Below are 15827 nucleotides of genomic sequence, written 5' to 3'. Positions count from 1 at the left end.
TGGCACTGGTGCCTAATGTTGCCTACCCCTACAGTACAGTACAGTAGTACAGTACACCCTGCTCTAAAGACGATGTCATATACAGTACAGTAGTACAGTACACCCTGCTCTAAAGACGATGTCATATACAGTACAGTAGTACAGTACACCCTGCTCTAAAGACGATGTCATATACAGTACAGTAGTACAGTACACCCTGCTCTAAAGACGATGTCATATACAGTACAGTAGTACAGTACACCCTGCTCTAAAGACGATGTCATATACAGTAAAGTAGTACAGTACACCCTGCTCTAAAGACGATGTCATATACAGTACAGTACAGTAGTACAGTACACCCTGCTCTAAAGACGATGTCATATACAGTACAGTACAGTAGTACAGTACACCCTGCTCTAAAGACGATGTCATATACAGTACAGTACAGTACAGTACAGTAGTACAGTACACTCTGCTCTAAAGATGATGTCATATACAGTACAGTACAGTACAGTAGTACAGTACACCCTGCTCTAAAGACGATGGCATATACAGTACAGTACAGTAGTACAGTACACCCTGCTCTAAAGACGATGTCATATACAGTACAGTACAGTAGTACAGTACACCCTGCTCTAAAGACGATGTCATATACAGTACAGTACAGTACAGTAGTACAGTACACCCTGCTCTAAAGACGATGTCATATACAGTACAGTACAGTAGTACAGTACACCCTGCTCTAGAGACGATGACGTACAGTACAGTACAGTAGTACAGTACACCCTGCTCTAAAGACGATGTCATATACAGTACAGTACAGTAGTACAGTACACCCTGCTCTAGAGACGATGACGTACAGTACAGTAGTACAGTACACCCTGCTCTAGAGACGATGACGTACAGTACAGTAGTACAGTACACCCTGCTCTAGAGACGATGACGTACAGTACAGTAGTACAGTACACCCTGCTCTAGAGACGATGACGTACAGTACAGTACAGTAGTACAGTACACCCTGCTCTAAAGACGATGTCATATACAGTACAGTACAGTAGTACAGTACACCCTGCTCTAAAGACGATGTCATATACAGTACAGTACAGTAGTACAGTACACCCTGCTCTAAAGACGATGTCATATACAGTACAGCTACAGCAGGGAATCTCACCGTGGGATCTTGGGACCTCCAGGGGGTCCTTTTAGGCGGTTCCAGGGGTTCCTCAGCAGAATGTTCACTTTAACCACTTTAAAGTTAGTGATGTGTTCAAGACGGATCTGTCCGATATTTCATATTCCATCCTAATTGGCTAACACTGGCTTTCAAAGTTTGCAGGACTGCACCCGTTTGGAACAAAAAGCCTCAAATCATGAACGTAGCGTGCAATTTACATGAAATCTTTCACAGACTTTCCTACTAGGCTGAGGAATATATCCCACCCTTTTCATATTGGCCTGTTATAGCGCCACCGATTTTTGCTAAACACATTTTTGGAAAAAAATAATACAATTGCCATCAAAGGCATAAGAACAAATGGCAGCCTTTTCACATTGGCCTATTATAGCGCTATTTCTAGTTATTTTATGTTAACTTTACAAACTAAATCCAAATACATTGGACACAAAAAAAGACAAACATTTTAATACTAGTCATTAACACTCACTCAGTGCCACAGGACGCCTTTGGACGCCTCTACATATAGACAATAATATATCAGTATTCTGATATTAACCTGCGTGCCGCAGTACAGTATCAGTAATGTACAGCACACTGCTCCAGAACAGTACAGTAGCAGTGGTAATACACCCTGCTCCACACAGTATAGTATTAGCAGTGGTCAAAACGCACTGTGCCGTAATTGATGGGGGGGAAATGCCATCTGATTGATGGCCATGGTTCCATGTGGTATGTCGCTGTATTAGCTTACGGGCTCCAATATGAGATGCCGCGCCTGTCCCTTTCCTTCAGATGACAAAACAAACGGTGGCACAGTAATAGCTCAGATGTCACACAGCCCTAGCCTGATGACAAATTAGTGCAGCACTAGGTTTCTGTGTCTCTAGCTGCAGCATACAGGAGGCACAACGCTGAGAGCAAAGCTCCGTTGACTCTAAAAGGTGCCCTTTTGTCGTTGTGACTCCAAAGAATTGATTGCGGTTCATTGGTGATGTCTGTTGAGCCCCCGGTCTGTAGGACTAAAGTTTCCCCTGCAGATAGAACTCCTGAAGCCAACCTTCAAAGATAAGCATCCCTTTTGCAGGTCTCTGCCAAGATATTTACTGTAGTTTTGACTTAAACCATTTTGGGCGGGAACCCCTTTTGCCGTTAGCATTATGTTATGCTTTAGCTATTGAAAAATAGCAGATCTACAAGCTCATAGCACGCCACCGAGTGGCGCGCTACGAGCTTGTAGGTCTGCTATTTTTGAAAAATCGAAGGACTAAAGTTTCCCCTGCAGAGAGAACTCCTGAAGCCAACCTTCAAAGATAGCGTCCCTTTTTGCAGGTCTCTGCCAAGAGATCCTTGTCGAATTGCTTTAGTCTTTCCCCTTCGCAGACTAGATGCATTCCCATGCTTTCTATAGTCCCCCCTCGCAGACTAGATGCATTCCCATGCTTTCCCCCTCGCAGACGAGATGCATTCCCATGCTTTCCCCCTCGCAGACGAGATGCATTCCCATGCTTTCCCCCTCGCAGACGAGATGCATTCCCATGCTTTCCCCCTCGCAGACGAGATGCATTCCCATGCTTTCCCCCTCGCAGACGAGATGCATTCCCATGCTTTCCCCCTCGCAGACTAGATGCATTCCCATGCTTTCTATAGTCTTTCCTCCTCGCAGACGAGATGCATTCCCATGCTTTCCCCCTCGCAGACGAGATGCATTCCCATGCTTTCCCCCTCGCAGACTAGATGCATTCCCATGCTTTCTATAGTCTTTCCTCCTCGCAGACGAGATGCATTCCCATGCTTTCTAGAGTCAATCCCCCTCGCAGACTAGATGCATTCCCATGCTTTCTAGAGTCAATCCCCCTCGCAGACTAGATGCATTCCCATGCTTTCTAGAGTCAATCCCCCTCGCAGACGAGATGCATTCCCATGCTTTCTATAGTCTTTCCCCCTCGCAGACGAGATGCATTCCCATGCTTTCTATAGTCTTTCCCCCTCGCAGACGAGATGCATTCCCATGCTTTCTATAGTCTTTCCCCCTCGCAGACGAGATGCATTCCCATGCTTTCTAGAGTCAATCCCCCTCGCAGACGAGATGCATTCCCATGCTTTCTATAGTCTTTCCCCCTCGCAGACTAGATGCATTCCCATGCTTTCTATAGTCTTTCCCCCTCGCAGACTAGATGCATTCCCATGCTTTCTATAGTCAATCCCCCTCGCAGACTAGATGCATTCCCATGCTTTCTATAGTCAATCCCCCTCGCAGACTAGATGCATTCCCATGCTTTCTATAGTCTTTCCCCCTCGCAGACTAGATGCATTCCCATGCTTTCTATAGTCAATCCCCCTCGCAGACTAGATGCATTCCCATGCTTTCTATAGTCTTTCCCCCTCGCAGACTAGATGCATTCCCATGCTTTCTATAGTCAATCCCCCTCGCAGACTAGATGCATTCCCATGCTTTCTATAGTCTTTCCCCCTCGCAGACTAGATGCATTCCCATGCTTTCTATAGTCTTTCCCCCTCGCAGACTAGATGCATTCCCATGCTTTCTATAGTCTTTCCCCCTCGCAGACTAGATGCATTCCCATGCTTTCTATAGTCAATCCCCCTCGCAGACTAGATGCATTCCCATGCTTTCTATAGTCAAATTGCATTTGGCTCTTTGTCAGAGATGTGGATGTTCCTTCTGAAAGGATTTATTTTTAACCCATTTAGGCCTGACGTCAAAAAAAATTGTCATGATTTTTCAAAAATAGCAGACCTACAAGCTCATAGTGCGCCACTCGGTGGCGCGCTATGAGCTTGTAGATCTGCTATTTTTCAATAGCTAAAGATAACATAATGCTTAGTTAAAACACCAAAAGGGGTTCCCGTCCAAAATGGGTTAATTCAGTGTAACATCGCTGTCGGGCAGAAACCTTGTACCTTCATATTTCATCCTTTTTATGTTTTGTTCATAAATACATGCCTTGTTTTTGTAGAGTGCTTCTTTGTGTGACAGTGGCATGCAAAAGTAGCGATAGCTGGTCAGTCTGTCTGTGGGTTTTAATTAACCAGTGAAAACAGCTTGTGATTAAATGATAACTAAATTGGATCCAATGAGGTTCTTTCTCTCCATTTCCTGAAAAGTATCCGTTTGGACGACATACAAGGTATTTGTTTTGCCCAACAGTGAGGATAGTGATTTGAAAGTGATGATAGAAGATGTTGCCGCATAGAAATAATCTTTTTTTTTACCGTTCCCCTCTTCACAGCATAACTGTGCAGGACAATAAAACCTGTCGTGAACGTGAACTGCTCCAGGAAGCCAGTGAGCTTGCCTAATTCTGATGCGCTGCTCTGATCCCCCCCCTGACTTGATGCACACCGTTGGACACAGTAGACACAGCAGATAAACACGCTCCATGTAAATACGGTCCCATAGGAGGTGTCCCTGTTTTCTTTCTTTCAGTTGAGCTGTAGTAGCTGTAACTGTAGTAAAGCGAGTGGGAGCTTTGTTTTCGGCTACTGTGTGTGTGACTCATGCGGTTTTGCCTTCTGGCAGAAAACAACAAAGGTTGAACCATTAGAAGTTTTGAGTCTTATCTAAATAAATATGCACACATTAATCATACCTCATGTGTCTGCCAATTAGCAGAACAGTTGCAAGATTTACATGAAAGTGAATGTAGTGCTGCATGACATATTTACTGTAGTTTTGACTTAACCCATTCTGACCTGAGATCAGATTCTAAAAATGTCTTCTACATCCTGACAGTTTTCTGAAAAAGCTATGTTTCTACGTCAGTCGATTTTTCAAAAAATAGCAGACCTACAAGTTCTTGAGCTTGTAGATCTGCTATTTTTCAATAGCTAAAGCATAACATAATGCTAACACCAAAAGGGGTTCCCGCCCCAAAATGGGTTAAAGTGATTGATCCACCTTGATGTTGGGAACCCCCCTCCCAGACATTATCATTCATTATCATCATTAAATTCTGCGTATAGTCACTAAAGTATAAGGACCATTAAACATGCTACTGTATCTATTCTTACAAAACTAGTTCTTACCAGCCTCATACTGAGAACGGGGTGTAAAGCAGTGGTTCCCAAAGTGGGGTCCTTGAGGGAGTTCCAGGCAGGGGGTCCCCAGCTAAATTATAGGAACCAAATGGACCCTTTATATGGGTCTGTAACTCTGAGAGTTAAATTAACTTTGATTTTACCATATGAATTGAGGTCCCAGAGATAGAAATGCCATTAATTGGGGGTCCGTGTAGCCTAATGCATGTCAAACTGGGGGTCCTTGAAATGAAACGGGTTGAGAATCACTGCTAGAGCCGTAAAACTCTTCTCTTATGGGGGGGGGGGGATATATTTTCAAATGGGGGGTCTGCGGGATCATTACTGTCAATTTGGGGGTCATTGATATGAAAAAGTTTGGGAACCACTGGTCGTAAAGGGTTTGATTTTGGTGTTATACTACCTTCTTACTAAACGTAAGCATTAACACCCTCCTAATTGATAACATAATGTACCCAATAGGCATGCAAAATCAACAGCAAATGCATACCGGTAGTTATAGTTAATGACTTATTATATTACAGTACTAAATACATTGCTAATACGTATGCATCAAAGCAACTCATTCATGGTTAAATTACATTACCCAATAAAACTACAATACAGTAAAAATACAGTAGTAGTAAAATGTGTACAATAAAACAAAGTCATAACAGTATAACAATAGACACTTTAGTTAATCTTGTGTAATGGGCCTCTGGTGTGCTGTGTTACCAGAATGCTGGTCTGCTGTGCAGCATGGCGCCTCAGAGGGGGATTTATACTTTAGCTGCGCACCGGTGACGCGCACCGAAAATAGCCGATCTACAAGCTCACAACGTGTCACGGCGTGGGCACGTTGTGAGCTTGTAGATCGGCTATGTTCGGTGCGCGTCACCGGCGCATGACGCCGTGCAATGCAGGCTTCAGAGGTCGCAGTGCTAATGCACTGCACTTAGTCAAGCATTCCCTGTACCAACGCCTGGCCTGCATGCTTTACACATCCTGTGGGATTGCCTGTGATTATGGGCCAATCATTAGAGGGTTTTTTAAAGTCAAAATGTTCACTTGAAGCACATTTACTGAAATTCACACTTTTCATATTGCTTAATGGCTCCGTCCTTGAAGCCTAGACTCCTAGTCGTCTGTGTGCTGGTGTGAATGTGTGTTTTGGACACACTTGGCTAATCTAAATGTTCTTAAATGGCTTTTGAGAGAGGTACATCCATCATTGGCAGGCCTTTATTCTAATCAGAGGCTCCAGCAGAGGCCTTGATCAGCAATTTTACCCCCACACCTGCACTGTGGGCAGCTGCTCGGCCTCATCACTCTGCATCCCACTTTCCGCCACCCCAGGGGGACGGTACCTGAACCAATATGCTATTATTTCACAGAGCTATAATCATTCACTGGCGGCCCGCTATCCTTCGTGAACCTTTTCATTTCTTTCTCTATACAGGTCCGATTCAATTTAAAAGTCTGAATTAATGGCGGGACAATTTCTTTCTTTGTGCAATGTCGGGAGGGGGTCTCGAGGGGGTCTCACTCACGAAGGCAGGCTCATGTGATGCCACTAGACATACGCAGAGGTACAATTTGTCCATGTTGTACCTGGCTTGAACCATATATGCAGATTGTACTTACAGACAGTATGCCTGCTCCAAGTCTCCCAACTGCTATCTTGTAGATTTCATCACACATTTGAGCCCAGATTTATTTTCCATGCTTTGCGTTGCATTTCACAGTATGCGTTAGTGATAAATGACCTATACAGTCAATATACAAAATGTGCTAATATTTGTTCACAGGCGTAACGCTGCAGCACGCGGGCAACTCTTATAACAACAGCAATGATTGTTCTGCAAGCAGAAATATAAAATCAGACTTGTACTGGGGTTAAATTATATTCACTGCTGAATGTGTGGCTGTGGCATTTACTGTTCTTCGCCCCCCCTCACTGTCCAGGTCGTTTACAAAAACAATGACGTGCGGCTCGAGCTCTCCAGGTTGGCGAAAGACGGCGACGACAAGATGAAGGTCCACGGCACTGTGGCCTTCAAGTGCGAGAACGTGGCCACTCTCGATCCCATCACCTTCGAGACCCCCGAGTCTTATATTATCCTCAACAAGTGGAACGCAAAGAAGACCGGCTCCATCTCCTTTGACTTTCGCACCACGGAGCCCAACGGTCTGATCCTGTTCAGCCACGGAAAGCCCAAGCAGCTGCCGAAGGACTCCAAGGGCCACGAGACTCTCAAGGTGGATTTCTTTGCCATTGAGATGCTCGACGGCCACTTGTACCTGTTGCTGGACATGGGCTCGGGCACCACCAAGACCAGGGCGGTCAACAAGAAGGTCAACGATGGCGAGTGGTACCACGTGGACTTCCAGCGGGACGGCAGATCAGGTAGAGTACTGTGTTCAATCTTCTATTCTTCACCAAACTATTTCACCTCTTAAACCCTATTTGATATAATTAGTTTTCCAGTGTCCCCCAGGGGTCTGTCCCCCAGGGGTCTGTCCCCCAGGGGTCTGTCCCAGACGCTCTCCTTTTTCCCCCTCGATATAAAATCTCTTTGCCTATGATGACGTGCCAAGAATAGGGAAGTTATGGTTCAAGTGGTTAAGAAGTTCATACTGTACCTACAGTACCTAGTACTATCTACACTGTGCTTTCCCAATTTGCCAATACAGTCGAGAACAGACTGAACAGTATAGTGGACTCTGGAGTGGAGTGGAGTGGAGATGGTTGCACTCTCTGACACACTTCTCCCAAGATACATTGGTTTTGGTTTATTAAACTGAATCTGTGAGCCTATCTCTGCATTGTAATCGTATATATTCTGAAATTTAAAAACAAATATACAGGCCTGGGCCATGGCTCAATGGTCCAGGCACCTTAGCTGGTAATCCAGTCTGGAAGTGTGCCGCGGGTTCGACTCCCGATCCCGACGGCCTTTACTGCATGTCTTCCCCCCATCTCTCTCCCCATTTCCTGTCAGCCTACTGTCTGTCCCTCCATAACAAATATAAAATAAAGACGAAAGCCACAAAAAAAAAACATTTAAAAAAAACTAATCTACACACAATACAATCTTTTTATTGTGTATAGATTTATTTATTTATTTCAGAATAGCAATTTCAGCTAGCGGCGTAGATGTTAGATCTCTCATGCGGGAGACCCGAGTTTGAATCCTGGCTTAGTAACATAAAAGTTATGGATTAATTAAATCGGCTTTAATTAAATCAAATAATTAAAAATTCAATTAACACTCCAAATTTCACTGCCTATCGGGTGCAGCTATTGCTATCACAAAGATAACTGTGGGGCTTTTTATGCAGAGCTGACAATTTATGTTCCTCAGCAGATTGCTGCTTTTTTAGTTGAAGCCGCGAAGCCTTTCAAATGGCAGGCGGCGGCGCCAAGTTATTCGAGCTTGACCCACCGGCGAAATAATAAGTATAATGTCAAGGTGAGATTGTTCTGCGGCCGACCCCCATTTGCCTCGCATGCAACATTTTAAGCTGGATGTAACTAGACACGCAGTTAGCGTTTCAGGGCAAAGCTTGTGTACCACTTAAAAGCCAATAAAAACACAGCCAGTGGAAATTGATCATGCTAAAATGAATCTGCTATAGGATGTGACTCCGACCTTGTACAAATGGACAACAAAATTGACCTGTATCTCCCAAGAGTGAATGGACCATTACGCCGGTTCCATTTGTACCCTCTTGAGAGTTAAATTAACGCTGAGGATTCCACCTTGTATGCTTTGTTGGGGGCGGTGGCCGCTGGGGAATCTGACAGTGTGTCTGAGCAAGACAAATAACAGTTCCACCCTTGCGCTCATTTGAGCAGCCGTCAGCTGGGTAAAGCTGTACAAGTAGTTTCTGTCTTATACTCTCAGGGACCAGAAAATCCCCCCCCCCCCCCCACCGCGCTTGCCAAGAGGTAGTATTGACCCTCTGTCCCATTGTGTCCTCCAAGCCGCGGTGTTGCACCGCCCCGGTCCCCTTTGATTTGCTTATCTAAGCAGCGATTTGTTAGCGTGTGCTTAGAGCCAAGGCCCTGCTGCAATGTCATGCTGCAAATTAGATATACCCCCTGACCATGTTTTCCACTCCATCTCCAGAGGTGGAAATTAGATTAACCCATTCAGGGCGAGAACCCCTTTCGTGTGTTTTAACTAAGCATTATGTTATACTTTAGCTATTGAAAAATAGAAAGTGCCGCGCTACGAGCTTGTAGAGCTTGTAGATCTGCTATTTTTTGGAAAATCATCCAAATGCGGCACAAATCTTGAATACGGTATATATTCTTTCAGAGCGAACGTTTTCTTTTTTTTTTAATGTTTTTTTGTGGCTTTCGCCTTTTATTTTATATGGAGGGATAGACAGTAGGCTGACAGGAAATGGGGGGAAGACATGCAGTAAAGGCCGTCGGGATCGGGAGTCGAACCCGCGGCACACTGCCAGACTGGATTACCAGCCAAGGTGCCTGGACCACTGAGCCATGGCCCAGGCAGAGCGAACGTTTTTGACTCATATTTTTGCTTCTGGGAGGTCCCTGGAACAACATATTTTCAGCTGGGGTCAGCGGCCAAATCCAGATACTGTAATTCTGGGGGTCCTTGACATGAAAAAGGTTGAGCACCACTGAGGGGGTCCTTGACATGAAAAAGGTTGAGCACCACTCTGACATAGACACATTTAGACCTGAGGCCTGGAATCGGCCTCGGGTATAAATGGTTTAACTGTTTCATTACCCCCCCCCCCCCCCACCCCACCCCGAAGCAGAGTGCGAGATCTAAATAGAGATTTATATTCAACGCTAAAGCGACAATACAAGTCACGTACAGTGCTATTGGAGCTATAGTTTGTGCTCCGTCATTCTCTGAATTTCACCCTGTCCTGCCCAAGGGGCCAGTGAGGCACTCCAACGTTGAAGCACTGGGCCCTAGTGGTAAGAGGAGGGACTACAGGCGGACCCGTGGATTCATGATCGGGAACCCCCGTGTAGCTGGCCTTTAACATTGAGCGCTCGGTTGCACTTCCGCATTGGACCACCAAAATGTGGTGGTCCAATGCGGAAGTAGACGTTTTGAGACGGTCCTTCCGGGGTGCTTCAAAACGCCACTGAGCAACTTCCACTGACATGAATAGCGGAGGGAGCGGAGCTTCGCGCCAGAACAGTCTCTATCCTTCTTTATACTCTATGGTCCTGCCTCCCTCCTTTACTCGCCTCCCTCCTTTACTCGCCGCTGTATCCGTTACCGCTTAATTCCTATATACTTAGTTGACTGGTGTGCCCCATGGTCCACTATTTTTCTTCCCCTCTACACCAAATCTCTTGGCGAAAATACCCAATCTACAATACGCTCATGAGCTTGTAAATCTGCTTGCTTCCTTGCCCCCAGAATAGGGACGCTAGGGCACGGTTTCTCAACTGTCTGGAGACCATGCACCCATCTGTCCAATACAGTAACTCTGACAGAGTACAAATGGAACCAAGTGGACCCTTACGGTTGCATTTGTACACCGACATGTAGATTGCGGTCCCAGAGGGGTAAACATCGTTTCCAATGGGGGTCCGTGGCCCTAATGCATATCAAATTAGGGGGTCCTTGAAATGCAAAAGGGTGAGAATCACTGCACTAGGGTTCATTGTGGTTAAATATAATTTCCAACTCTGCTGTCATCGGATTGAGGTGGCTCGATGGTGTATTGAGTCGCCTGGCTTAATAACATAATAGTGGGTTGCAGCGGTAGTGGCCGACCTATCAAATGACACCAAGCGACAACATTGAATCATTGTAACCAAAACCGCCGGAAATCATGTGTGGTTTAATTAGATTCCGCCCATTATCCCTCTATTGCTCCCATCACCCACACACCCAAATACACACACACACACACACACACACACACACACACACACACACACACACACACACACACACACACACACATGTCTGTATTACGATACTTGTGAGAACATCAACATTTTAGGCCGGGTGTCAATTTTATGAATGCCATTTATTTATTTTACATTTTTTGCCATTTTACCCCGGATCCTAAAACCGGAAATAGCCGATCTACAAGCTCATGAGAGCATTAGTTTGCAGTTCTGCTATTTCTGGAGTGCAACACTGACGCACAACTAAGTATAAATCAGGCATAACTCTATATTCTCAACCCCTAAACCTCAGCTCTAAATGTCTAATCCTAAACCTGACCTGAATCTGTCCCTAAACCTCAGCTCTAAATGTCTAATCCTAAACCTGAATCTGTTCCTAAACCTCAGCTCTAAATGTCTAATCCTAAACCCAACCTGAATCTGTTCCCTAAACCTCAGCTCTAAATGTCTAATCCTAAACCCGACCTGGATCTGTTCCTAAACCTCAGCTCTAAATGTCTAATCCTAAACCCAACCTGAATCTGTTCCTAAACCTCAGCTCTAAATGTCTAATCCTAAACCCGACCTGAATCTGTTCCCTAAACCTCGGTTCTAAATGTCTAATCCTAAACTCAACCTGAATCTGTTCCTAAACCTCAGCTCTAAATGTCTAATCCTAAACCCAACCTGAATCTGTTCCCTAAACCTCAGCTCTAAATGTCTAATCCTAAACTCAACCTGAATCTGTTCCTAAACCTCAGCTCTAAATGTCTAATCCTAAACCCAACCTGAATCTGTTCCTAAACATCAACTCTAAATGTCTAATCCTAAACCTAACCTGAATCTGTTCCCTAAACCTCAGCTCTAAATGTCTAATCCTAAACCCGACCTGAATCTGTTCCCTAAACATCAGCTCTAAATGTCTAATCCTAAACCCAACCTGAATCTGTTCCCTAAACCTCAGCTCTAAATGTCTAATCCTAAACCCAACCTGAATCTGTTCCCTAAACCTCAGCTCTAAATGTCTAATCCTAAACCTAACCTGAATCTGTTCCTAAACCTCAGCTCTAAATGTCTAATCCTAAACCCAAACTGAATCTGTTCCTAAACCTCAGCTCTAAATGTCTAATCCTAAACCCAACCTGAATCTGTTCCCTAAACCTCAGCTCTAAAGGTCTAATCCTAAACCCAACCTGAATCTGTTCCTAAACCTCAGCTCTAAATGTCTAATCCTAAACCCAACCTGAATCTGTTCCCTAAACCTCAGCTCTAAATGTCTAATCCTAAACCCAACCTGAATCTGTTCCTAAACCTCAGCTCTAAATGTCTAATCCTAAACCCGACCTGAATCTGTTCCTAAACCTCAGCTCTAAATGTCTAATCCTAAACCCGACCTGAATCTGTTCCTAAACCTCAGCTCTAAATGTCTAATCCTAAACCCAACCTGAATCTGTTCCTAAACCTCAGCTCTAAATGTCTAATCCTAAACCCAACCTGAATCTGTTCCTAAACCTCAGCTCTAAATGTCTAATCCTAAACCCAACCTGAATCTGTTCGCTAAACCTCAGCTCTAAATGTCTAATCCTAAACCCGACCTGAATCTGTTCCCTAAACCTCAGCTCTAAATGTCTAATCCTAAACCCGACCTGAATCTGTTCCCTAAACCTCAGCTCTAAATGTCTAATCCTAAACCCGACCTGAATCTGTTCCCTAAACCTCAGCTCTAAATGTCTAATCCTAAACCCAACCTGAATCTGTTCCTAAACCTCAGCTCTAAATGTCTAATCCTAAACCCAACCTGAATCTGTTCCTAAACCTCAGCTCTAAATGTCTAATCCTAAACCCAACCTGAATCTGTTCCCTAAACCTCAGCTCTAAATGTCTAATCCTAAACCCAACCTGAATCTGTTCCTAAACCTCAGCTCTAAATGTCTAATCCTAAACCCGACCTGAATCTGTTCCTAAACCTCAGCTCTAAATGTCTAATCCTAAACCCAACCTGACATGTCAGTCGTTCTTCGATTTTTCAAAAATAGCAGACCTACAAGCTCGTAGCGCGCCACTCGGTGGCGCGCTATGAGCTTGTAGATCTGCTATTTTTCAATAGCTAAAGCATAACATAATGCTAACACCAAAAGGGGTTCCCGCACAAAATGGGTTAAATGTCTAATCCTAAACCCAACCTGAATTTGTTCCCAATTGAAGTCATTTTATCCACAAAACACGTTTCTCCTGTGAGGTCCTCACAATATATGTTTCTTAAATTCTACTATACTTGTGATGTCCTTTGGTCCTCACAATTATAGTAATACAAGTACACACACAAGCATTAATTGCGTGCGCGCGCACACACACACACACACACACACACACACACACACACACACACACACACACACACACACACACACACACACACACACACACACACACACACACACACACACACGCACATACATACACTCACAGGAAATAACCCTCTTTTTGTGGGTCTGTATCTCCACTTGCTCCTCTCTCTCTCTCTCTCTCTCTCTCTCTCTCTCTGTGTGCTCTGCCTAAGTTTCCATGGCAACAGGAGGTGGTCTCTCCCAGGACCCAGACAGTTACTGCACAGTGCTAGGCTGTGCTGTTCTCTAATGACGTTTTGGGCAAACTTTTCTTTTTTCTTCCCCTTCTGAAGAGAATGGCTCGTGCACACACATCGCCGCCGTCAGTCTGAAGCCTTGTATTACCACTTCACCACTTTTCAAACTGCTTTCATATAATTGGTCCTCACTAATGTTCATGATAAAATGCCACCATTCTTATCTACTCGGCATGTGTCTCATGGGAGGGCTGTGGACAGTTCAGAAACCCGTCCACCAGTGACATCATCAATGGGGAATCCAAGCTATAGAAACTGCAGGGTTATTATTATTCGTGGGGCGACTGTGGCTCAAGAGGTAGAGCAGGTCGTCCAATGATCCATGGGTCGGCGGTTCGAATCCCGGCTCCTCCTGTCTACATGTCGAAGTGTGCTTGGGCAAGACACTGAACCCCAAATTGCTCCCGATGTGCTGGTTGGTACCTTGCATGGCTTCCGCTGCAATCGGTGTATGAATGTGTGAGTGAATGGGTGAATGTAATGCACAATCTATGTAAAGCGCCTTGGATAAAGGCGCTATATAAATGCACCATTTACCATTTACCATTTATTCGTGAAAAGTTGCAATGCGAAAATGGAAGCCATCGTTCTCAAGATAATACAAATCTAAATATGTTCTTGATTACAAAATAAATCTGCCTAACGATGATGGTTGCACCATTTAAAGTGGTTGCACCATTTAAAAAATGGGGGTATTTTATCATGAACATTAGTGAGGACCAATTATATGAAGATGAGTTGAAAAGTGGTGAAGTGGTCCTTTAACCACTAACCAAGCAAAATAAGCTTAATTACACAACAATGCATCACAACACAACGACTGTGTCTCAGGAGGTAGAGCAGGTCGTCCAATGAACCATGGGCTGGCGGTTCGAATCCCGGCTCCTCCTGTCTACATGTTGAAGTGTCCTTGGGCAAGACACTGAACCCCAAATTGCTCCCGATGTGCTGGTTGGTACCTTGCATGGCTTCCGCCGCAATCGGTGTATGAATGGGTGAATGTAATCCACATCTATGTAAAGCGCCTTGGATAAAGGCGCTATATATAAATGCACCATTTACAACAGGAGTTACGGGACGCGTTGTGAGCTTCTAGATTGGCTATTTTTGGTACTTTAGTATGACGAAAACAGGGCATGAAAAGACGAAAAACCACAACATAAGAAGTTGAAATATGAAGGTAGGAGGTTTCTGCCCGATATAACCCGCACTACGTGCTGGAGCAAAGAGGAGGAATAGGTTTTATGAGGCTCTTTAATGTGGTCACAGCCCATGTAATTAGATCTGTGGCGTGCCTGTCACCCACACACTCCACACGGTGTCAAAGTGTGGACATTACATGGGAACAGTCACTAGCCTTCTGTCTCAAGTCTCAGAGCAGAACTTGTCTTCCTGGGGAATAGATGTTCCAATCTAACGCCGTTAAGACTATGAGACTAATGCTGTTAGGACACTAGTGCTGTAGCTTTGGAAAATGTCTTGGGGCCATGCTGTATGTATTTGACAGTTGAAGCTGCACATACAGTAGCACATTGCGAGTAACATTACACAGTAATTACACATTGACAATAAACGTAAAAGTCTTCACCAGTTAAGCCCTATTTACTTTATTGTACTAGAAATAGCCAATTGTACTAAAAATAGCCAATCTGCAAGCTCATAAAGTGTCACATTGCGACACACGCCACGGTAAGCTTGTAGATCTGCAATATTTGACAAATTAAGTAATAAATCTCTCCGGACAAGTGCATTAAGATTTTACTTGTCCGTTGGACAAGTGACTCTTGTTTTCACTTTTTCTGCAACGCATCTAGCAGCCAACGAGAATGTCTGTGATCTTAGTTAGCAAACTGACCACGTCTGCATTTAAACTAAGTTGTAGCACTGCGTGTGCACTCACCCAGTAATGAATTCCTAAGACTTGGAGTCAGATATTGTCCTCTAGTTTCATATCCATTTCAAGTTCTGGCAGATAATGTGTGTGAAGTAAAATATTGCAATTTCTTTTTCCACAAGGAAAAGCTGGACTGAAAATATGAAAACTTCCTTTGGGAACAGTCGATGTTTCGGAAGCACAAACGTATATGGGGCACACA

The 15827-nt window shown here is 44.4% G+C and overlaps 1 protein-coding gene across 4 annotated transcripts in view; it reads left to right on the top strand.

Moving 5' to 3' along the window:
- LOC306931175 (neurexin-1a) overlaps nt 1–15827 on the top strand; it is a 528074-nt gene that overhangs the window by 179894 nt on the left and 332353 nt on the right. For all 4 annotated transcript variants that reach the window (XM_079512408.1, XM_079512407.1, XM_079512406.1 and 1 more), the window contains one exon: nt 7157–7598. In XM_079512408.1, the coding sequence (XP_079368534.1) occupies nt 7157–7598 (442 nt within the window). The remainder of the gene's footprint in view (nt 1–7156; nt 7599–15827) is intronic.

Source organism: Electrona antarctica, assembly GCF_951216825.1.
Source record: "Electrona antarctica genome assembly, chromosome: 10".
Lineage (NCBI taxonomy): Eukaryota > Metazoa > Chordata > Actinopteri > Myctophiformes > Myctophidae > Electrona > Electrona antarctica.
This window is presented reverse-complemented; position numbering and strand designations above follow the sequence as displayed.